Below are 24614 nucleotides of genomic sequence, written 5' to 3' on the forward strand. Positions count from 1 at the left end.
TATGCATGCGAGTAAACCTATGCCTGCTCTTATAGTCAAGGGTAATAGATTTAGGAACTTTAAGTGTTCCAGGAACTGATATGAGATCGATCAAATGAACATGGTTCCATATGCTTTAGCTGTTGAAAGCTTGATGAGTGTACAAGTACAAGTAAGAACTTATCCTGACGTAGTTTACGTATCCAGGTGAAAGGTCCTTGTTTGGTTTTGGTAATTGAGTGACAACTTAGGTGGACTAATTATGTTTATGTGAGATACACAGATGATTAGTCCACAGGTACATGTGTGTGAGCAACATATGCCATAAAGGTGAAAATGGCTTGGAGATGTTGCAAAGCTCACACATGCGATGATGAAGGAGCTTAAATGCACATGAGACATGACATTGAGTCATGTGATCAAGGTGGAGAAGATCAAGACAAGACTTGGCTTGATGGACCGGTTGCAAGCGTGAAGGGCAAGTCGAAGGCTTTGGAGTGATGGACCGCGTGGCGGTGAAGCTTGAGCAAGACTTAGCGCCGATGAACGATGGCAACGGTGAAGAGCAAGTAAAGTCAAGATCGATGAACCAATATGATCATGTGATGATATGAAGTGGATCATATCATTGTTGATCGTGTTGGTGCATGTGTTGGTGCATGTGTTGCATCATGTGTTGATCGTGTTGGTGCATGTGGATCATTGTTGATCGATGAACCAAGGCGCTTTCGAGAAAATAGAATGCCTATTTTCTATTGCGCTGGATGCAAGTTCTTGTGGTTAGCACATTGGAGCAAGGGTGATGAAGTTAGAAGTGAAAACGAGTTAATCGCAAAGATGCTGGTGTCGGTCAACTGACCGGACGCTGGATCTGTATGCACCGGACGCTGGCAGGCTGCGTCCGGTCAGGCTGACGTACGATGACGCAGAAGCTGGAGTGTGACCGGACGCTGGCTGCGTCCGATCAAGTGTGACCGGACGCGTCCGGTCGAGGTCGGTACCTTACTGGAAACGACCGGACACTGGGGGTTCAGCGTCCGGTCAGTTGAAGCTGCTGCGTCCGGTCAGGTCAAGTGACCGTTGGAATCGGGACACGTGGTCGTCTGCGGGCGACCAGACGCTGAGGTCCAGCGTCCGGTCAACACGACCGGAGCGTCCGGTCGGCCTGACCGTTGCCCAATGAAGGGGTAACGGCTAGTTTAGCCCTTGGGGCTATAAATAGAAGTGGCCTTCGGCCAGGGCTGGTGTGGAGCACCTCAAGGGACTTAGTGTCTATGCTTGTGAGTGCTTGGGAGCCCTCCATCTCACACATACTTGATAGCGATCATCCGATTGTGTGAGTGAGCGATTCTAGTGCGATTGCATCGTAAGGTTGCATCGAGTGGCACTAGGTGATCGAGTTGCAAGCCGGTGGTGCTTGTTACTCTTGGAGGTTGTCACCTCCTAGACGGCTTGGTGGTGGTCTCCGTCGAAGCGCGCAAGAAGCTTGTGCGGCGCTCCGGAGAAGTGTTTGTGAGGGGCATTGTGCTCGCCCCGTGGGAGCCGCGAAGAGCAACTCTAGTAAAGCGTGTCATTGAGCTACCCTCACTCAAGGGGTAGGTTCTTGCGACGCCCGACGTGCGGGCTTAGCGGGTGATGCTAATTAGCCGCCGAACCACCAAGTGAGCGGTCGACACATCGGGGACTAGCGTGTTGGCAAACACGTGAACCTCGGGAGAAAAATCATCGTGTCAACCTTATTCTTCCCGTTGGTTTGCATCCCCGTTACACAAGCTTACAATTACTTTTATACATATTAAGCTTGTGTAGTTGCTCTTGTAATTAGATAGCTTGTGTAGCTTGCTAATTACCTTCTTGCTTGTGTAGCATAGAAGTAGCTCCCATGCGTGGCTAATTTGGTTTATGTAACCTTGTTAGTCACATTACTTAGTATGTGTAGCTAAGTAATTGCGCTCTCTAATTAGGCATTGGTTGCCTTGTTATTGAGCATTGCTAGTGAGCATCGTTAGCTTTGTGCTTTTGCTTACTAGCATGTGTAGAAGCTCTCTTGTTGCTTAAAATACTAGTGGCATAGGTTTGTGTAACCTTGCTCTTAGAATTGTTTAGGAGAGCTCTAGCTAGCCCGGCACCTTTGTTGCATAATTGTTATCTTTGCAAGGTGCTAGTGAACATATATAGTGGGGTATAGTCTTGGCTAGACCGATAGTTTTAATTCCGCATTTGTATCGGTTAGCCGACGCGATTAAGTTTTAGAAAAGACTATTCACCCCCCCTCTAGTCGCCATCTCGACCCTTCACCAGGATATCTTGGCAGAAGTCCAGTCTAGATATAGATCACCGGAATGAAGTTGAGAATGTCTTGCAATTTTGCAAAGTATCATAGGCCCCATGCTGAGTAAGAAAGAACAAGTACTCTCAAATAGTTAAGGGTACAAATGCTAAGTCTTGACGAGATGTGTAGTAAAATCCACAACAGTTGCTAACACTCGCAGTTGGAGTATTATTGTGGAAAAGCTCTAAAGAAACAGTTGTGGTGTCATCAGTGATGCATACCATACCATAGTATAGATTGACATGAGGCTTAAGGAACAGGCAAAAGGAGGTTAAGGGAATTTGTACCCGAATTTAATAATGATAACAACAGTAATAATCATTTAAAGTAAGTTAACTCTTAAGACAACAGATCAAGTGTGCTGCTAGATACATCGACACTAAGTTATATGTTATAAAGGAGAAAATCCAAAATCGTTTGAAAAACATTGAGCACATAAGTACCGAGTAAGTACTTGCGGATCCGCTTACCAAAGGCTAACCACCCAGTGCGTTCAGAGAACACACAGTCGACATGGGTTTATGAGAAAGCATATGATTTCTAGATACTAAGGGCCTAGTTGAGTATCTGTTTCAAAACAGAGATGTGCATTATAGCTGTTAAAATCCAATGGCAACTGACCATGACGATGAGGCACGCTCTATACACTGATCTGTGATGGAATGGGAATAAGATAAAGTAAGTAGGTTAAATTTAAGTCATAAGGTGAGATCAAATGGGAGAATGTTAATTTGATCTTCACCAATTGGCTCAACGACCAATCGGACCCCTTGACCGCGTCCTGATCGGGGACGCTTAACCGACCACTGGTCGGTGGCCCCTGTCACACAACGCTATATATAAAGAGAAAGCTGTGGGTCAGGGCACGGGGGACGAGGTTTACCGCCGCCACTGACCCACCAAAGAACCCGAGAAGCCCCTCCGATCGCGGGCGCGTTGCAAGTGACGAGAAGCGCCGCCGGCCGCGCCCCGTCCTTTGGACTCTACCGGGCTGCACTCCGTTCTTCCTCCTCTACCTCCTCTGCCAACCTAGAAGGTATGGGTCTCTCTCTGTCTCCCTCTTCCGATTCATGTTCAAGATCGTTTTGAATCAACTAGTACCGGATTCACCCTACAATCTACACCTAGATGAACCTAAGAACTTAACACAGCATACTGCAGGTGTGTCAAACCCCATCAATCAAATTGGGAACTAGACCCTGAATCAAACCTGCAGCACTAGCTCTAGATAGCATTGTAGATAAAGCATCAGCTACGAGATTAAACAGTAGAGGAGACGGGTCTCCTAGCCTTAACCCCTTGAAGCTCCTAAAGAAATCCCCTCGCTCACTGTTCAAGTCAATACACGCTCTCCCTCCTTTCACGGCACTATTAATCCACTGTATCCATAGCTCATCAAAACCTTTTCTCCTCATTGCTTCCTCTAGGAATGACCAGCTTACTTTATTGTAGGCCTTCTCGAAATCAAGTTTCAAAATAACTCCAGGTGTCTTAGTCACTCTTAGCTCATGAAGCACCTCTTGAGCAATCACTACTCCCTCCAAAATGTTCCTCCCTGGAATGAACGCAGTTTGAAACGGGATGTTAAGTTTGTCCACCACTTTAGTCAATCTTATTGTGAGAACGCTGTGTATTCGTTTTAGCCAGCGGCCTCATCTAAAGCCGGCGCGGGCTAGCCGGAGGAATCCGCGCGCACGAGACGATTCTGTTAAGCTTGCTGCGCACAAAAGCTGGAGGCCCTTCTTCGTTGCCGAATTTCCCGAAAGAGCCCCGGAACAAAACTACGGCCGGTTTGAACAACTGAACCGAACTGAGAGTAATTGAAGACGTAAATTGAGGCGGAGCCCGCGGCGGCTGATCGGGGAATACATCGCCGTCCGTCCGGCGGCTGGTCCCAGCCGCGACCACCTCGGGCCTCATGTTCTCCGCGGCTCGCCGCCTCCTCACGTCCCGCGCCCGCGCCTTCGCCTTGGCGGCGGCCGCGCCCTACTCCCACTCCGCCGGGGCGTCCCCGTCGCGGCCTCGCTTCCCGACGCCCAAGGAGATCCGTAGGGGCTTGGACGAGTTCGTCGTCGGCCAGGACAAGGCCAAGAAGGTTACCAATCACACTCTCCACACCTGCCGCCCTCTTCTCGTCGCTCTGCTTCTGGCTCTGCTGCTGGCCTCAGTATCTGCTCGTGTATTGGCATGAATGGGCTTTGTCGCGTTACTGCTTGTATTATAACGTAATACAATACAAGTCCGATCTGATGCAGTAACAAGTCAGATAATTTTGGGGTTTCCACGGAATTTCAGCCTGTACCTATCAACCTATGTGATCCATCGACTTAGCAGGGAACTTGGCCGTGCAGGTGCTCTCTGTTGCTGTGCACAATCACTACAAGAGGATATACAATGAGTCATCAAATAAGTGGTGAGGTTCTGGTAACTGAATTCGGCTTTTCAAAACTGTGTCGTGATTCTAACGCCGGATTACATCCTTGATTTGCGATCAAAGTTCCGCAAAGAGCTTGGTGCGTGGTGGTGGTGCTGCGAGCTGTGATGATGACATTGAGCTTGAAAAGAGTAACATCCTTCTGATTGGGCCGACAGGGTCAGGTATTGTTTGCGGACATGTAAATCTATCAATCTATGGCTGTACAATGGTAATGTTTTGTGCTGATGGCTTTGATTTTTCTGTATAGGACAGGTAAAACATTGTTAGCAAAAACGTTAGCTCGGTATGTGAATGTGCCATTCGTGATTGCTGATGCAACAACAATTACACAGGTAATCTTGGCTGCTATGGCACGTGTTTTGGGCTTTTCCTTGATATACTTAGCTCCATTGATCCTTCATGCCATTTTTGCTGCCACTTTTTGTATAAGAGATAGGCAAAGAAGAGCCCAGCTGATTGTTCTTGCTACTTTCTTTTTCCTGACGTGACAAATTGACTGATTTCTCAGGTTGGATATTCTGGTGAGGATGTGGAATCTGTAATCTACAAACTTCTAGCGGTATATATCAACCTTCCATTCTTTGATTGTATGTGGGCTTGATTATTTACTGTACTGTTGCCACTGTTTGGTAGGACCAACAGCTACAACTGTTGCATAGTCTACCCAATGTTATAGTCTCTTTAAGGTCAGATCAGAAAGTTTCTTTCAAGTTAGTTCCACTATATCTTCAATGTTCCATTTGATTGTCTGGCAAACTTCAAGGGAATTTGTTGCGTGAATGTTCACAATTCTAGTTTGACATAGTCATCAAATATTAGCTTGTCATTCTTAATGAACTTGGAGATCATTTTTATCTTTTAGCTGACATGTGCCACCTCTTAGGCTGCTGACTTCAATGTTCAGGCTGCAGAGCATGGTATTGTGTACATTGACGAAGCTGATAAGCTCACAAAGAAGGTTATTGGACAAATTAGCTCTGATCTTAATATTACCTCAACATGTAATTAAGTTAATTTCACCTACAGTAATCATATCTATTGCTACTTCAGGCCGACTGCCGTGAGGGTCGAAGGGATGTATCTGGTGAGGGTGTGCAGCAAGCGTTGTTAAAAATGTTTGAAGGAACAGTATGTGCATCTACTAATATTCTCCGCCATATTGTATATTCATATTTTCCATGCAGTAGTCACACTCCCTGTTTATTAGAGGAAAACAACATTTGAGAAACTGCACATGGTTAACTAACATTGACAGATGTAAGCAAAGTAGTTGACCATACTTTGCCTCCTCAACTTCAAGTTTCATGTCATGATGTCTTTCTATATTGACTATATTTTGCTTTCTGAACTATTTCTTGTGTTTATTAGGTCATCAGCGTGCCAAGAAAAAGAAGTCAAGATAATATACCCCAGGGTTATGTTGAGGTAATTGGTTGGACAAACTTATGCTCAGTCAGAGCAAACAAAATGTGCCTCTATACATTGTTGAATTATGGAAAAATAATAGGCCTGACGATGAGTTCTGTGCCAATATGGAATTGGTCTGTGCTGTAAGGTGCATGTTTGTTTTGCAGGTCGATACACGAAACATACTTTTCATTTGTGGAGGTGCCTTCTTTGGCTTGGAAAAGATAGTCTCAGAAAGGTTATACAGTTAATAATCATACGAATTTATGCATCTTTAGGAATTATCCTTCTTCACCTAGAATTTATATGTTTCTCAAAGTACTTTTGTACTGTGCAAGACATCAACATTATCCTGTTGGATTTGGCATACCAATATGTCATGAGCTGCGGAACTGCAGCTGGACAACTGCTCTTCAGGAATCTTGCTCTATTGATGTAGGTTCAATTGCTTCAGCGCTTGGTATTGTTTCAGACATTTTTTTGTTTGATTCTGCATTGACAACAGAGGTCTTTCCGAATGGTTTCCCACTTAGGTTGAAAATGATGATCTTATTGCCTACGGCTTGATCCCAGAATTCATTGGAAGGTTGCCAATAACAGTTGGCCTGACTAATCTTAGTGAAGAGCAATTGGTTCAAGTAGTAAATTTCTTTTAATTTTATAATTTAAAGCAATGTTTCTTAAATTTACCTTCTCAAAGACTACTACCACCTCAAAATTATAGCCAATTCTCTTTGCAGGTGCTCAGGGAGCCCAAAAACGCAATAGGAAAGCAATACAAGAAGCTATTCAAAATGAATGATGTTAGTCTGTTATTCATTTCAGCCAGTGAAATTTTGCAAGCTTTGGCCGAAGAATCTTTTACTTTAAATGATAATTTCTAACCAAGAAACTTATTTATGTTCATGTTTCCTCCATAAGGTCAAGCTTCATTTCACTGATAATGCTTTGCGGATGATAGCAAAGAAGGCAATCACAAAAGAAACAGGAGCCCGAGGGCTGCGGTCTATAATGGAGGACATTTTGACAGAAGCAATGTTTGAGGTTGACTTCGATTTTGATTTTGCCTTGCCAGTGGGTAATCCAGTACCAGCCTGGCTGATAGCACTTTGGTCATTCAATTGCAGATTCCTGATGCTAGAGAGGGGAAAGAGAAGGTAATTGCCGTTCTTGTCGACGAAGAGTCTGTAGGACCACTACACCATCGAGGATGTGGAGCAAAAATTTTTCGGGATGATGGAGCCTTGGAACTGTATGTTTACCACAACAATATCAAGCTGCCCGGGCTGATTCAGAGCAACCCCAGACGCAGACGCATTTTTCGGCTCTGCCTTCTAGTCGCATTATCAGCAACAAAGCTTTGGATTTACCAGACATTTCCTTGGTTTTCATCGATATATGAATGGATTGTATTGATGCTATGCAAGGTCAACACTTTTACACAATGAAATATGATGACAGTTGATTTTCTGTCAACTGTTAAGATAGCAAAAGAATGGCTGGACCTCACTTTCTGCTTTTTTTGGTAGCTTGCAATGCTGTTGCTAAGAATAGATTTTGCAACAACAATTCATGTCATTTACACGCTACTGGTAGCAAACACAGACAGTTGTTTTGGTACTGAACAAATAGAAAATAGCTTCCAATAACTGCGCATCAAAATTCTATAAATGTTTGTATGCATCCATTGCAGTAACACAATGCTCAGCTAGAAGCAAGCTAATTTTACTCAAAGATGAATCTTTGGCATAGCCGAAATCACTAATCATGCTCATTATATTGATATATAAACTGACAAGCTATAGTTTATCACTTGAGTGTGATGAACATATTGTGGACATAACTTCTTGTGGTCATCACGGATGTCCCGGTACATCATCTCCACTTTCTGTCGGATTGCCTTGAAGTGCCCCTTCTCCATCGTCTCCACTTTCTGTTGGATTTCCTTGGAGTGCCCCTTCTCCATCGTCTCCACTTTCTGTTGGATTGCCTTGAAGTGCCCCTTCTCCAGCTGATTTAAGGCCTAGCTTACTGAGAAAGCCACCATCCAGGGTGTTTGCATCAGGAGCAGGCGCTCCTTCATTCTCAGTCTTCCTTTTATGGGCTAGGATAGCTTCAATGGCAGCAGCACTGGCTTTAGATGCGGCTTCGTCCTTAGCAGCAATCTCTGCCCTCCTTCTCTCCCTCTCTTCCCTGGCAAGAGCCTCTGCCTTCGCCTTCTCTTCTGCAGCCTGGGCTTCTGCTTCAGCCTTTTCCCTCTCCACATCCTCATATAACTTGGTGATGTCATTTTCCCTCCCATCTCCACGTAATGCTCCTTCCAAGAGCTCCTTCATTCCATCGCTGAACACAACCTTCTCATCCAAAAGAATACCTTTTGCAACCTTGACTGCATCATCCAACCGGTCAGCAGCAATATATGCCTTCAGCAATGTCTCGTAGCTTGAGATGCTTGGGCCAACTCCCTTCTCCTTCATCTGATCGAAGTATTCCTGAGCCTTGTCGACCATAATGAAACCCACCAGGCCATGAATAAGTTTATGATATGCAGTTGCATCAGGCTTCAGCTCCAAATTGTCCATTTTGTCAAAGTAAGATATACCATCATCGATGCGATCAACACTGAAGCATGCTTCCATGAGCAGTAAATATGTCTCCTCATCAGCACCAACACCACTCTCACACATCTCACTGTAGAGCACCTCCACCTTATCTATCAACTGGTTATTCTGCAGGTGCTGAATCAAATTATTATAGGATGCCACATCAGGCACCAGCTTCCATTCCCCCATTCTTCTGAACACTGCAATTGCATCTTCAAATCTCCCAGCAGCACAATAGGCATCAACCATCACCCTGAAGCTTCTCAGATCAACTGCAATCCGCAGTGGAGGGTCATGCTCCCCAAGCATTCTGTCGAACAGCTTAAGTGCATCCTCCAACCTCCCATTCTGCCCAAGCGCATCAACCACCTCATTGTAGCTCTCGGCCCCAAACCTCACCGCCGATTCAACACCGAGCACCTCTTTGTAACACTCCATAGCCTTCTCCTCCATTCCCATAAGGAAGTACGCCTTCATGAGAGTCCCATACACAATGCCATCCAGAACTGGCTCACCCCCAACCTTGTCCTTGAGTTCCTGGTACAGCTCCACGGCTTTGGCTCCATCCCCAGCACCCACGAACCCAGCCATGAGGATTCTGTAGACCTTGGGATCCGGCCCAACGAATCCAGAGTCGAGCATCTCATCCTTGAGCTCGACGGCATCCGCGAGCCGGCCGTAGTCGGCGACGAGGCACTCGACGACGACGCGGTAAGCCGTCGAGGAGGGCGGCACGGGGGAGCCGGGGCGGGCGAGGAGGCGGAGGTGGTGGAGCGCGTCGTCGGCGAGGCGGCGCGCGGCGAGCGCGGAGAGGTAGAGCACGTGCGTGGCGGCGGTGGGCGGGACGGCGGCCTGGAGCGCGAAGCGGTGCAGCGCGAAGAAGTCCTCGAGGCGGCGCGCGCGGAGGAGCGCGGCGAGGACGGCGGCGCAGGTGAAGGACGAGGGGCGGCAGTTGGAGTGGAGCGCGTGGCGGGTGAGGAGCGCCGCCTCCGGGAGGTCGGCCTGCGGGCCCGAGAGGAGCGCGAGGATCCGGTTGTGGAACGCGAGGCGGGACGGTGCCAGCGTGGGGAGCGGCTCCGCGAGGCGCACGGCCCGCGGGGAGGGCGCGGGCGTCGGGGGCGTCGCGACGAACGTGTCCTTGCGGCGCTCACGGCGGGAGGCCGCTGCCGAGGCGGCGTCCGCGTGCGCGAGCGGGAAGAGCGCCGGAGCGAGGCGGCGCGCCGAGACCGGCTTCGACAGCGACATCCTTCTTCCGCGATTGGGCTTGGGCGACGGCCGCCGTGCGGCGAGGAGGGTTTTGGGGGGTTTCGACCTTCCGTGCGGCGAGATGGGCTGTTCTATCTTTACGCCTTCCCTGAAGGAAAACGTACGCACTAGATCGACATCGAATTGCTTTGCATTCCTTTTTGCGTTTGGAACTTTTTTTTTCCCTTTTTGCCAAACTGTTTCGAACTTGGAGGTGGATATTGACAGCTTGACGTGTATGGCTAATTGGATATCCTTTATCAGTGACATTCAACAATTAATTGAAGCTCAAGATTTCACCAGAAATAATCCATGTAGGGCAAACGAAAATAATATTATAATGGGACGTCCAGAAGAATTTGTTCGAAACTGAAAAAAAAAATCTAAGGCGGACGAAGAACTGGGCATACAGCAGAAGCATATTCTACTGGCAACATTTCCATAAAATAAAAATCAGAGTAATTTTTATGAAGGAATTTTTCCCCTTATTTTCATTATTCACATCACAGTGACACCAGCATGGCACCACCACACATTTCTCAATCCAATTGGCCCACAAAGGTACGTACTCTATGCCCGTTTCTCGTGCCATGTTTCTAGACAAAAAACGAAATCAAAAGCGAGCACTCGTATATGCCAACGATATATAAAATTCAAATCAAATTACAGTCCAGCCACCTATACCAGCTTCCATTGGCCGCGACGGGCCGACGGCGACTCCGACCAACTGCCTCCAATAACGCGACCCATTCAAAAAATGCGCCGTGCACAGTAGATAAACAGAAAAAATAGCCTCTAGCCGAGTACGCAAACACAGCAGCTATTTTGGGTCGGAGGCGACGCGGGAGACAAATAAGCGTCGTCGAGAAGAGACCACGCAAAAATCTTACGCCCTGAGCCCGCGGACGAGATGACGGCGAGGACCGCGACGGGGCGCTCGCCCTAGCGCCGCCGGCCGAGGAAGGGGCTCCCGCGCCTGTACCCGGGGGCGGGCACCGCCAAGGCCTGGCCGCACCGCCGGCGGTGTAACAACCCTGGTGTTACGTGCTTACTTAGCACCGCGATTTATGCCTAAGAAAATTTTTCGAAACGAGTTTCTCGGATTTTTTATTTAAAACGTACTTGCCGTGATAAGGGAATCGTGTGTGACTTAGTGTTGTTGACTCGAATCAACGGCAAGTTAAATTGCTCGGTACATAAAGATATTTAGGAATGTCCGATAACGATTCTAGCAAGTAAATGGCGAATGATTTGTTCTATTAGATTAAGCATGAAAAGCGACTTTTATAAATAAAATAAAATCCATAAATAAATAGAACGATATATATATAGCTTTCGAACCTAATTTAAATTCGAGCTTGTGTTGAAATTTTCCTGTGCCTAGACGTTGCAAATTATATAAATTAGTAAACCGTTAGATATATCTATATATAGGTATATATACGTTACGACGATAACTCTAAAACAAAGAATTAGAAGAAAGGGCAAACATACTCAGCGATACTAGTAGCGATTGACTGTGCAAGTTGACCGACTGCTCCTCGCTCTTTCTTTTCTCCGCTCGTCTGCCTGCTGGTTATTGTTGCCGTACTGGACGTTGCTTCTTCGCGACCTCGCGCGCGTGGGTCTGTCGGCCTGGCTGCGCTGGCTGCTTGCTCATTGTGTCACTTCCACTCTGCCGCTGTGTCGCGCGCAGAGCCGAACCGTGGCGCCGTCCTGCCATGCCATCCACCTACCTCCCTGCCAAGTCTCTGTCCAGGCACAATCTCTATCCACGCTGCGTTATGAACTCGAAATCACAAAGGTTTGGCAACTTTTTCACGCTGACAAGTTTGTGAGTGACTGCTACCTTCCTAAGGCTGTCAGAACACCGACGATACTTCTTGAAATCATATATAGGAACATTTACAGGTTGAGCACGTTTCAGTTATCACATGCAACCACGCCATGCTGCCCTGCTGGCCCTGCACTGCTCTCGCTTGGCACGCACGTCGCCCTGCAGCCAGCGCATTTTTATAGCACAAGCAGCCGAACTACTCCGCTCCATCTCCTTGCCCGGCGCCCGAGCCATGCTGCGCCCCAGCGCCATAGCCGCAGCTCCCCACTGTTGCCACGCGCCTCACGCCCGCGTCGCCTGGAGCCGCCCGGCCAACGCTGCTGCGCGCCGATGTCGCCGGTGTTTCCCTCGTTTGCGCCCGAAGCTCCTTGGTCCCGCGCTGCCACCGCACCCTGCCGGGACTGCCTCGCTGTCGTCCGCGCCTCACGCCATCGGTACTGGTCCTCTCCGCGCATGAGCCCCGTGCTAGACCTACAGCCCCTTCCAGGCACCTTCTCCGCATGCCGCTGCTCCACGGTGCCGCGGGCGTCTCTCCCTCGCTGCCCGCGCTACCGTGCACCGGCGCCCTTCCTCTTCTTGCCCGTGTCGCGCGTCCCCGCCGTGGCTACGCCTCATGCCCGCCGTCGCTCTGCCTCCATCGTGAGCGCGCTCGCACTCCAGTCGTCGGCGCCCCCTGCTCTTTCTCTCCCTTGCTCTCCCTCCCATGCGCCCGGGTGCCCGCAGCGCTGCCCCTCCCACAGCACCTCGCCTTGCTCCTCCGTGCCACCGTGGCCGCTTCCACCGCCGCCACTGCGTACGCGAGCGCGTGCAAGCCGTAGCACGCCATGGCTGCGACCCGCACGCCACCACCGGGCGCGCCACGCCTGCCCGCCGTGCCCCACAGCCGCCGAGCCGAGCTGCCACTGCCGCTTCGCCTCCTCCGTCGCGCGCCCGAGCCATAGCCCTGCTGCATGGCCCTGTGCCACATCCGTCCCTCGCCGGTCCGTCCACGTCGGGCCGCCTACTCTAACGCCGTCGTAGGGCTCCGTCTCCACGCTGCCCCGCACTGTGTCCCCGTCCGCGCAGAGCCTCGCCACCAAGCACCCTAGCATGGCCTGCTGCTCGCCGTGGGCACCGTCCCATAGGGCCTCACCGCCGTTACCGCCTCCCCTGCCATGGCCGGCGTGCCCGTCTCCATGGCCTACGCGGGCAGGCTTCCGGGGGTCGGCTCGGACCTTGCCGCGGCTAGCCCGAGGCCGCGCGGGTCCTCGTGTGGCTCGCCGATGGGTGGTTCGCCGCCGCCGTGTCTTTCCCGGCCCCGTCGCACCGTTGCCGCCGCCGGCCAGTGGCTCTGCTGTGCTCTGTGTTTGGAGCAGGAGGAATGGGTGAGAATCCAAGAAGGAGTTCTATACAGGGTCCATATTGCGAAATACGTGACTCGTTTGAATAGTGAGCTAGATCGTAGATTGATTAGTTAAAAACCGGGGGACTTTTCTGCAAAAACATGTGCCAAGACTAGGCCACGTCGCGTGGGCTAGCCTGTTGGGCCGCTCGCCCGACACCTCTGCGGCCACAGCCTGCTTCGCGCCGCGCCTGGGCCGCCACACCGCTTGGGTCGTGCCCGCCCGCTTGGATGCCTCGTCGTTGGGCCGGCCTTGTGCCGTCCGTTGTTGGGCTTCACCGTGGGCTGGTCTGCCATGGCCGCCTGGGCCTCGTGTGGCCCGTGGGTTGTGTTTCCTTTTCTACTGAGTTTACTATTTTATTTAAAATGGCTGAAGTTTGTAAATTCATAATAAATCAAATAAAAATCATAAAAATGCCAAACTAGTTTTGTTAGGCTCCTAAAATTATGACCTACCTGCTAGTATAATTTGTTCACATAGTGGGATAATATTCTTAAAAGCTATATAATTAATTTGGGATACTTAATATTGTAAAAATATAAACTTACAGGAATTGTTGTGATAAATTGGTAATAGTATTGGGTCTGAAATCTTTACAGTAGGTTCCTAGCAATATTAGCTGCTCACTGTAATTTTTGTAGCTCTAGAATAATTTATTGCTAGATAGATAATGATGTCCTATTGAGAATAATGATTAAATTGATAGAATAGAATAAAGAAACAATGTTGGTTTATATAACTAAAATAATTATTGGGAAATAACGCCTTATCCGACAACATGTATATGTAGCCTAGGTACGGTCGTCGTTAGAACTAGCCCGTTAACTTGAGAGGCGTAAATCATATTTTACGAGTCACGATTGCAGTTGATTAATTACGTCTTTGCATTTGCATCACATTGCATATCATATAGGTACGATGATGGATCAACGGATCAATTGAAAGGATGATTGGGAATCTGAAGATGGTGTAATGGTATTCTCTTCAGGAGATGATGCAGTAGGCTTTCTATTCAGTTGATGGTGGATGATCTGAAGATGCAGATACTAACTTTTTAATATATATCTTACCCAGACAAGCCCCGGTACATAACCTTTACTTTTCTACAGTTTAAATTATATTTGTGCATTAAGTTTAAGGAGTTGAATGAAACCCACTTGTATATACATATCTTTATCCTATGAGTCTTACTAGTATGATAGGATCGTGCAGATTGCTATGCTACAGGACTCCGGTAGAAGTCGAGTGATTGTCTGTCACTCATGAGAGATAGAAAATATATTATTGGATTATTATCACTTGGAATATATAAAAATGGTGGAAAGAAAAATGGTGACCGGGCAGGGATATGATTTGGGTATTGGTGGGTGTAAGAGGTTGTGTCGTCGTGGACCTGGGGCATAGCTTGGTTACACAGCTTTCCCTGTCTGTGTCAGTTAAGGACCGATCGTTGCATAAGCCATCGAGGCAAGTCACAGACTTATTATCCTGAGCACATACTTGGGTATAGACGCTTGGAAGACTTGTTGCTCTCTTATCGTGGGTTCCTGCTCTTTCCAAACCGACTGTCAGGGTTTTGTTTTGGTGGAGGAGGTCCTTGCACCGCACTGAGTCTGGGACTCAGGAGCGGGGGCATGGAGTCTTAGTTTGGATGGGGACCTAGGACCCTAGGACATATCCTTGGAGTCTTTTCTTTCCTCCTGTTGGGTAAGTCTTGCTGAGTACAATTAAATACTTAGGGTTTTATTTCCCCCTATTGCAGGTGACAGGCGGATGCTAGAGCTGACCTTTGTGTGTGGATTCCTCCTGGTGGGCTCAGCGAGGATTTCCTTTACGCTGCGATCATAGTTTTTATTTATAACTCTTACCAAATATCTTTATAAATGAAAGTTTTATAATCTGTTGTCATCATTTATATATCAATGCTTCATCATTGCATGAATAGGTATTTATTTCCGCTGTAATTCTGATCACATGTTTATATTCCGATATTCAATTAAACTATTTATAACTCTGATAATATGATTACATTCCGCTGTTATAATAATAAATGTTATACTCGGATGTTGTATTAAAAGTGATATAAGAAATGGTTAAGAATGATGTAAGCTTTATTCTCTCATTTGTGATCCTGATGGCAAAAATGTGGATTTTTGGGTTCTCCCATGGGGTGTGCCCGACGGAATCGAGTAATTTAGTGTTCTTCTTTGGGTGCTTAGTGTCTAATGGAAGACAAGCACTCTTGGGAGGCATTAGATTAGGCGGTTCTGCCACAGGTGGGTGAGCACCATGGGGGCCAATGGAGGGAGAGAGAGAGAGAGAGAGGCGCACGACCGGAGGAGGAGAGGGGCGTGGCCGGCTTGGCGAGGCGAGCTCACCGTGGGAGCACCTCCGGAGCCACCGGCCTTGGTTGCCTCACCGAATCTAGGACCGCTCCCCCGCCGCCGGTGATGAGCAGCGTCGCGTGGGGGCGGAGGTGAGTAGCGCCACGTGGGGGTGGAGGTGAGCAGCGTGAGGAGTAGGCGGCGCTCCAGCCCGCCCGCCGCGCTGCCATGCCGAGGGAGAGGGAGAGAGAGAAAGGGGAGGTGGGAGGGGAGGGGGCGTAGACGAGAGCCACGGCACGGGAGGTGCGGGCAAAGGCGCAGGTGTTGGGACAAGGAGTGAGGGAGAGAGAGACGGATAGAGAGTTGGAGGAGGCGATGAGATATTTTGGGCAGGCGCGGTGGGCTGTTGGAGAGGCAAGGTTTTGGGTCTATGACCTATTTACTGTGCAGAACCCAATTTCTAGAATGGGTCGCTGATTTAGGTATGGACTGTTGGAGATAGTCTAATATGCCAGAAACCCCTCGTCCCCTCGCCCGCATTTTTTACATTTTAGCCCTTTTTTGAAAGTTTCTCACAAATAGACCCCTAGAGGAAAGATTTCATAATATGGACCCTTAGCTCGGCGCTATTGATGCTGACACCAAGCTAACATGTCTCGGCGCCAGCTTCCCTGGCACTGAGCTCCTGGGCTCAACGCGAACGTGGAAGGTGACATGGCAGGGAGCTCGGTGCTAGTCACTCTGTCGTTGAGCTCGGCACCGTAGATCTTGGCGCTGAGCCTTTATTACCTATGGGCCCCGCCCCTCTCTTCCTCTCCCTCTCTCACCCTAGCAGAGCTGAGCTGAGCGTCGCCGCCGACGCCACCCATGCCCGCGCCTCCACCGGCCGCCCTCGCCCGTGCCGCGCCGCACCCGCGCCCATGCCTCGAGCCCGCCGAGCGCCACTGCGGCCGCCCCACGCCACGCGGCCACTGTGCCTCGACGCGCCGCACCAATGCCCATGGCTAGCCGCCCGCGCCGTGGCCAGCGACCCTCCATCCACGCCCCGGTCCCCTCGTCGGTTCCTGCGCCCGTGTCGCGCCCTCTCCTCGCCTTGGCCTCACCCTGCCTTGCCGCCCTCCACCATCGGCCTCGGTCGCGGCCTTCGTGCCTCCTATGCCCGTCGAGCCAGACTCGCCGTGTGGAGCCCTAGGCATCCCGCGCCTGCCGTGCGCCACCGCTGTCATCGGCCACGGCACCACCAACCCCGCCACCTGCAGCGGTCGGCCGTGCCACCACTGGCCCGGATCATCGTCCTGACCCACGCCCATTGTCCGCTGCGACTCCGTCGATGTCCGCGGATCAGTCATTGGAAAGGTAAAAATTATGAATATGCAATGTACCTACTTAGTTGATATTTGTTATTTACTAGTTAATGTGATGACTCAGGTAGTTGAATTAGTTAGTGATCTAGTGAGATATATATGTAGATAGATTGAAACATAGATACATAGGTACATAGATATAGTTAGATAGCTACTTAGATATGTAGTTACATATTTAGTTAACTAAATATGATCTAGCTATTTAGTGAGTACACTGTATATATATATGTAGTTATTATCTTATTTACTTAGTTTGTAGTTAGAAAGTACTTGTTAGGAACTATCTATCATCTAATTTGGACTAAAGGACATGTGTTTCATTACGTGTTTGAACTAGATGGACAACTTAGTGACCATATATCATGGAGGCACCATTGAAAGCAATCGCTATGGAGATGTTGAGTTTGTTGACATGCAAAGCGTGCCTATGCTATTCAATGATAGGCCTTCATTTAGTGAGATGGTTGCAAGCACTCGGGAGGAGCTGTATTGCCTTGGAGATGATACCATTGTAGTTGATGGTGTACTTAATGGAAACGGGGATCCCGATCTTCCATCAGGTAGTGATAACTATCGTTGTGGCAGAGAATGACACACTGATCCGGCTTCAGATCAAAAGATCGAACCCTGCAATCTTAGCACCACAACTCCTCTAGTTATCAACCGAGACATAGATCCGGTTGACCTCACCAAGAAGGCTAATCCCTGCCTACGCAATGAAGAACACAAGCAAGAATAATAAAGAAAGCAACCAAATTGCAGATGAATGATTAATCTCACGAAGTTGGGGTCTCACAAACCGATGAATGGCGAAACTGTTCTTGACAGATTAATCTAAGCAAAACCCAAAACCTAATGACGGTGGCGGCATATGATTATAAAGGTCTTAGGGTTGTCGCCTACCCTAGACGCGCCCCCTAATGGGCCCAAACACGATACATGGTCCAACGGACCAAAAGACGGTGTCACAACACCCTAACAGATTCTGGACGCTGACTTGTTTCGATGATTCCCATTGATTCTGAAGGTCTTTTGATGTGAGACTACTTGGATTGGCTTCCTTATCAAATTAGCTTTTCAATCATATGTGGATCGTCGAAAATGGAGTCCGGATACGTCCTGGGTGACCAGTTTAAGACAGACTAGTTCTAGAGGCCGAGGCAGACTCAAAATCATGTTGGACCAAGCCTCCGATTTCTGTTGAACGTCCTTACTGGTCATCAATGCCTCCACCTCTTCCTCTAAGTCCCTTATGACCCTCTCCAATGTTCCTAAGCAAGATAACACCATTAGGTAGTAGTCTATTCTCAAAAGTATGAAAAGGATCACTTAAGAACGATCTCACCTCTAAATTGAGTTGACGCATTCGAGCCCGGGTCATTGGACCTTGCATGACGGTTGGAGGATCAGCGGGTACATCCGAAGGAGTGATGTCCTCATCATCCTCCCCCTCTTGAAACTGAGTTGTCCTCGACTCAAGCTCATCTTCTTCTCCCAAATAAGGCTTCAAATCAGCAATGTTAAAGGTGGGACTAACCCCAAACTCGGGTGGCAACTCAAGTTTGTAGGCATTATCATTTATTTTCTCAATTATCTTATAAGGGCAAGCTGCTCTTGGCATTAATTTAGACTTACGCAGCTCAGGAAATCTATCTTTTCTCAAATGTAACCAAACTAAATCATCCAGTTCAAGTTTAATTTCTTTTCTACCTTTACTACCAGCAATTCTATACTTTTCAATCATTCTTTCAATATTTGCTTTAGTTGTTTTGTGCAACTTACAAATGAAATCAGCACGCTCTCTAGCATCACTATGTGTTCTCTCAGTGGTAGGTAAAGGCAAAAGATCAATAAGAGCGCGATGGTTAAAACCATACACTACCTGAAAATGACTTACATTGGTGGTGGAATGTTCCGCCCTGTTATATGCAAACTCCACATGCGGCAAATACTCTTCCCACATCTTCAAATTGCGCTTCAAAATTGCTCTCAACATGGTGGACAATGTTCAATTCACTACCTCAGTTTGCCCATCAGTTTGGGGATGACATGTTGTAGAAAACAGCAGCTTGGTCCCCAATTTATTCCACAAAGTGCGCCAAAAATGACTCAAGAATTTTGCATCGTGATCTGAAACAATAGTAGAAGGCATACCATGCAAGTGAACGATCTCTTGAAAGAAAAGGTCAACAATATGAACAATATCGTCGCTCTTATGATAAGGAATAAAATGTGCCCTCTTAGAAAAACGATCAACCACCACAAAAATGTTATCCCTCCCCCTCTTAGTCCTTGGCAAACCCAACACAAAATCCATAGATATGTCAGCCCAAGGAGTAGAAGAAATAGGAATAGGCATATACAAACCATGTGGGTTCAACCGTGACTTAGCTTTTTGACATGTGGTGCACCGAGCCACATACCGTTCTACATCTCGCCTCATCCTAGGCCAAAAGAAATGTGTGGACAACACCTCCTCTGTCTTCTTGGCTCCAAAATGTCCCATCAATCCGCCTCCATATGCCTCCTGCAACAACAAAAGACGAATAAAGCCAACTAGAATGCATAGGCGGTTAGCTCTAAACAAAAACCTATCATTGATCATAAACTTATTCCATGTACGTCCTTCTCTATAATTTAGCAGCACGTCCTTAAAATCATGATCAAGCGCATATTGTTCTTTTACTGATTCAAGCCCAAAAATCCAACAATCAAGTTGGGACAGCAATGTATATCGTCTAGACAAAGCATCAACAATCACATTATCCTTCCCTTTCTTGTGTTTGATGATATAAGGAAAAGATTCAATAAATTCAACCCATTTAGCATGCCTATGATTCAGATTATGTTGAGAGCGAAGATACTTAAGTGATTCATGATCAGAATGAATAACAAATTCTTTAGGCCACAAATAATAATGCCACATCTCTAAAGAACGAACAAGTGCATACAATTCCTTATCATACGTGGAATAATTCAGAACAAGACCATGCAATTTTTCACTAAAGTAAGCAATGGGTTTACCATCTTGCATCAAACACACCCCCAATGCCAACTCCACTAGCATCACATTCTAGCTCAAAAGTCTTACCAAAATTTGGAAGTTGCAGCAATGATGCGTGTGTGAGCTTATCCTTCAAAGTGTCAAAGGACTCCTCGTGTGCCTTTCTCCAATGAAACACCACCCCTTTCTTCGTCAACTCATGCAACAGGGCAGCAATGGTGCTAAAATCTTTGATGAAGCGGTGGTAGAATCCTGCAAGACCAAGAAAACTCCTCACCTGTGTGACGGTTTGGGGAATCGGCCAGCTCTTTATGGCTTCAATTTCCATCTCGTCCACCTCAATTCCCTATGGAGTTACAACATAGCCAAGAAAAGAAACTCGATCCATGCAAAAGATGCACTTCTCAAGGTTACCAAATAAACGTGCATCACGTAAAGCATTAAAAACAACACGTAAGTGATCCATATGTTCATCAAAAGACTTGCTATAAATCAATATATCATCAAAGTAAATGACCACAAAACGACCAATAAAAGCTCTCAAAACTTCATTCATTAAGTGCATGAAAGTCCTAAGTGCATTGGTCAAACCAAAAGGCATTACTAACCACTCATACAACCCGAATTTGGTTTTAAACCCAGTTTTCCATTTATCTCCAAGTTTCATTCTAATTTGGTGGTAGCCACTTCACAAGTCAATCTTGGTGAAAATTATAGAACCACATAACTCATCAAGCATGTCGTCTAGCCTAGGAATAGGATGACGATACCAAATAGCAATATTATTGATGGCTCTACAATCAACACACATACGCAAGTTCCATCTTTCTTAGGAACCAAAAGTATAGGAACGGCACAAGGACTAAGGCTTTCACGTACATACCCATGGTCCAAAAGGTCTTGGACTTGCCACTGAATTTCCTTAGTCTCCTCGGGATTGGTTCGATAGGCAGCTCGGTTGGGCAAGGTTGCTCCCGGAATCAAATCGATTTGATGCTCTATCCCTCTCATAGGTGGCAGCCCCGGGAGTATCTCAGCTCGAAAAATGTCCTCATACTCCTACAAAAGGTTAGTGACAGTAGGAGGCACTGAGCTAACAATATCATCAAGCGAATACATAGCTCATTTGCATACCAAAGCATAGCAAATATCATCATCAGAAATTTCAGCAGTCACATTTTGTTGCAAGCATAACACCACCCTTTAATTTAATCTCTTCGACCCTAGAAATAGATGTAGACTTACCCTTTTTAGGTGGGAGAATAGAATTAGCAACTTGCTAATTTTTAGATTGAACATCATTCAAACTAGCAGCGTGTTCTCTATCAGCTTGTACAATTTGAGCAAGGGTCAAAGGTACCAAAGTAATTTTCTTTCCTTTGTGCACAAAGGTGTATTTATTACTTCTACCATGGTGTGTAGCATCATTATCATGTTCCCAAGGATGACCCAATAAGAGTGAACAAGCTTGCATAGGTACCACATCACAATCAACAGAATTAGCATAAGAACCAATGGAAAATGATACTCTGCAAGTTTGTGTTACCTTTGCTTTACCAGAATCATTTAGCCACTGAATATGGTATGGACGTGGGTGCGGGCGTGTGGTCAAGCCAAGCTTCTTGACCAATTCAGAACTCACTAAATTATTGCAGCTACCTCCATCAATAATGGCACGTGCTCAACGGTTGCTGATGATGAAGAAAATCTGGAACAAGTTATGGCGTTGTAGCTTCTCAGGTTGATGTACTTGTGAGCTAAGCACCCGCTGTACAATGATGCTCATATAGGATGACGTGGCCTTGTCACTAAGGACTTCGCCATCCTCCTCATCTGTATCTTGGTCTTTTCCATCCTTAATGTCAGAGGTGCTGATGTAACCATCTACTGTAGCAATGTATGCCCGCTGACTTGGGCAGTCCTTCTGCACATGGCCAATGCCATGGCAGTGGTGGCACTGAATGCCCAAAGTGCGTCCCATCGATGCAACGGATGAGGCACTCTTGGTAGGCACCTGCAAAGAATTTTTACCTAAATCTGAAGGTTGTGCGGGAGGTGCCTTAGGTGTAGCGGTAACTCTAGAGGCTACTGGTCGCTTGCTCGCTGGTGGAGGTGCTCGAAAAGTGGTTGGCTTGGTCAGCCCCGAAGATGGTGTCAAGCGTGGCATGTATGTGGTGCTGACCTTGCTCTTGCTCTGCTGTTTACGTCCCTGTAATTCTTTTTCTGCAAGCATAGCAAACTGAAACAACTGGTTGATAGTATTAAATTCTTTATAATCAACAATGTCCTGAATCTCGTGCCTCAAACCTGAATAAAAACAACAAATGGAATCTTTGTTCCCCTCCACAACACTACAACGCATCAATCCCTTTTGGAGCTCACCATAGTAATCCTGTACAGATTTCTCTCCTTGTTCTAAATGCATCAATTTCTTACGCAACTCTTTATGATAAGAAGGAGGAACAAAACGATCATGCATAGCTATCTTAAGTTCTTCCCATGTACCAGGTAAAGCATCCTGTGCAGCTAGCCCATTCCACCAAATAATGGCAAAGTCCTTAAACTCACTAGTAGCTTGTCGAACTCTATGATGCTTAGGCACAAGGTGGGCACTAAACTTTTGTTCTACCATCATCTCCCAATCAAGATATCCCTCAACATCATAATGACCCAAAAAAAGATGGTATTATGAACTTAATCTAAGCATAAGGACCATCGGGCACTTGTTGATTATTACCTTGATGGTGGTGGACACCACCCATACCTGTCGTGTTGCGGTGAAGACGTCATCGTAATCTTGCTTGTCGGAAGGCTGCTCGATCTATGTTCCTAGTGGCATCATGCACCGTTTCTTCTGGCAAGAGACCATCGGTGATGCTGCCGGAGACATCGTTGTTGACCACCACCAAGGTTTCCAACTCAGTAACCTTGTTGGTTAGCGTGGAAATTCGTTTGTCCAACCTCTCCATGCTGTTGCCAATATTGAGTTCAATGAGTGCGTCAGTGATGGCCTTCCTAATGGCCTCATTCATCCTGTTTTGGGCATTATCTACAGCAGCTTGCAGTTGCTCTTGGCCGACACACTCATTGAAATCCCTAGGGCTGTTATCTCCAGTCTGATCACCTCCTGCCATTGTAAACACAAAAACAGGAACAAACGGTGAAGGTTATCCCTACCAATTTATAAGAGCACAAGTACAAAACGATCATCGGAACGATCAAATTCTCGCACTTGAGCCAATATAAACCCAGTAGTCAACTAAAACCTCGAAGGATCTCAAACCAACTTGCATACAACCAAGATCACAGTAATTCAACATAACACATCACACGTTACAACAGTTCACAAACAATTTGCAGATAGATTACAACACATCAGAGTCATAGTTATTACAAATCGATTCTTGTAAAGTAGCAGAAGCAAATAGTTTAACTCACACACACGAGTTCAAATACAAGTACCAGCTTGCCGATCACATCCCACAAAAGCATTTGGATAAGATAAACAGAGCTCATGCCCGTGATCTAGTCTTCATCACCCACCAGGTGGAGACAGTACTTATAGAAGCCCTGATAAAGAAGGTCATCTGCAACAAGAGGGAATAAACCCTGAGTACGAGGATGTACTCAACTAGACTTACCTGTTGGAAACCAAAAATAAAAGACACCAAGGATCATGCATAGCTTAATTTAGTGGATCTGGCTGACACTTTCTTTTTGTGGAAAAGCATAAGTAATAATGATCAAGTCTTAACCTGAGCTAGCAGTGACTTTTAGCCATTAACTTGTCATCTATATTAGCACATGTACTAAGCAATCACTTGATTAAGATGCAAACATTATTAACCATAGCAGGTATAAACTGTGGCAACATTATCATCATTCTCCATTTTAACCATATCGTTAAATTAAGTGAATCTACGTTGCCACTGCTCAGTCAAGTTCTCACTATCCGGGAGAGACGGTGATTCGAATCGATTCCTATCTAGCTAGAGGGGTATTCCTAACACAAACCCTGCTTCCCCCGTCAGGGTCACAAACAAGTCACCTTTGGTACAATTCAGGAGTCATGGGTCCGATCAGTGCCGCAAAATCAGAGAACCACTTTGCCATGAGTACTCGGTGACTTAACCCGCCCTTGGGCTTACGCCAATGGCTCTCTGCACATCCTTACTGCCATCTAGATTACGACCAACTGCTCACGTCCCTGGCCTAAATCGAGCTACTAGGCTTCGCAGTCGGAATGAGTTATCTGGCCAGCTAAATGTTAGGTTGCGTTCAACATGACATAAGGACGTACAGCGTATCGGTCCTTAAACGACACAGACAGAGTCACTATGTCCAACCCTACACAAAACTCCACCCGGTCTTAATTCATTATTAACATGGTTCTTTTCCACGATAGCAAATATAGCCAACCGTGATCCGCCTCATCCTAAAGCTCGTAGATGACAGGAAATCACCTGACTTCTACCGCACTAAGCATGGCTAAGCATTTAATCCGTTCCTGAACTTAAACAGGATTCAAGTGCGATATCTGGACAAGGATAGATATATAATGCAACAATTGGTTCCAACCAAATTCCTATACTTAATGCATCATCAACAATAAAAGATACTCAAGATATTTGTAAAAACGTTGGAGACTTAGAATGCTCTAGGGCTTACCTTTCAGGAAAGAGGATGGGCGGTGGTTAGGG

The 24614-nt window shown here is 47.0% G+C and overlaps 2 protein-coding genes across 3 annotated transcripts; one reads left to right on the forward strand and one right to left on the reverse strand.

Annotated features, from left to right (window-relative positions):
* Positions 1–3965: 3965 nt before the first annotated feature.
* LOC136510097 (CLP protease regulatory subunit CLPX1, mitochondrial-like) lies at positions 3966–7728 on the forward strand. Of its 2 annotated transcripts, none has more exons than XM_066504662.1 (14): positions 3966–4406; positions 4663–4724; positions 4809–4909; positions 5001–5080; positions 5257–5307; positions 5632–5706; positions 5799–5876; positions 6117–6173; positions 6323–6393; positions 6494–6590; positions 6689–6796; positions 6896–6958; positions 7077–7199; positions 7283–7728. In XM_066504662.1, exons 1-14 carry the CDS (start codon positions 4230–4232, stop codon positions 7601–7603), a joined length of 1464 nt encoding a protein of 487 aa, XP_066360759.1. In that variant the 5' UTR covers positions 3966–4229; the 3' UTR covers positions 7604–7728. The 2 variants fall into 2 exon arrangements, with proteins under 2 accessions (XP_066360759.1, XP_066360760.1); XM_066504663.1 differs by having other exon boundaries at positions 3967–4406; positions 6689–6793.
* A 58-nt stretch (positions 7729–7786) lies between these two features.
* On the reverse strand, positions 7787–10070 carry LOC136510096 (pentatricopeptide repeat-containing protein At3g49240, mitochondrial-like). The gene has a single exon (XM_066504661.1). The coding sequence runs from the start codon at positions 10001–10003 to the stop codon at positions 8012–8014; it is 1992 nt and encodes a 663-aa protein (XP_066360758.1). The 5' UTR covers positions 10004–10070; the 3' UTR covers positions 7787–8011.
* Positions 10071–24614: the final 14544 nt, after the last annotated feature.

The sequence above is a fragment of the Miscanthus floridulus genome, chromosome 16, assembly GCF_019320115.1.
Source record: "Miscanthus floridulus cultivar M001 chromosome 16, ASM1932011v1, whole genome shotgun sequence".
NCBI lineage: Eukaryota > Viridiplantae > Streptophyta > Magnoliopsida > Poales > Poaceae > Miscanthus > Miscanthus floridulus.

Excerpts from the sequence above, each read along its gene's own strand:
- LOC136510097 (XM_066504662.1), top strand. The coding sequence starts at position 4,230 with ATGTTCTCCGCGGCTCGCCGCCTCCTCACGTCCCGCGCCCGCGCCTTC. Across the intron at positions 5,707-5,798 it reads CTGATAAGCTCACAAAGAAG|GCCGACTGCCGTGAGGGTCG; the intron begins GTTATTGGACAA and ends TTGCTACTTCAG. Across the intron at positions 6,591-6,688 it reads AGGAATCTTGCTCTATTGAT|GTTGAAAATGATGATCTTAT; the intron begins GTAGGTTCAATT and ends TTTCCCACTTAG.
- LOC136510096 (XM_066504661.1), bottom strand. The coding sequence starts at position 10,003 with ATGTCGCTGTCGAAGCCGGTCTCGGCGCGCCGCCTCGCTCCGGCGCTC.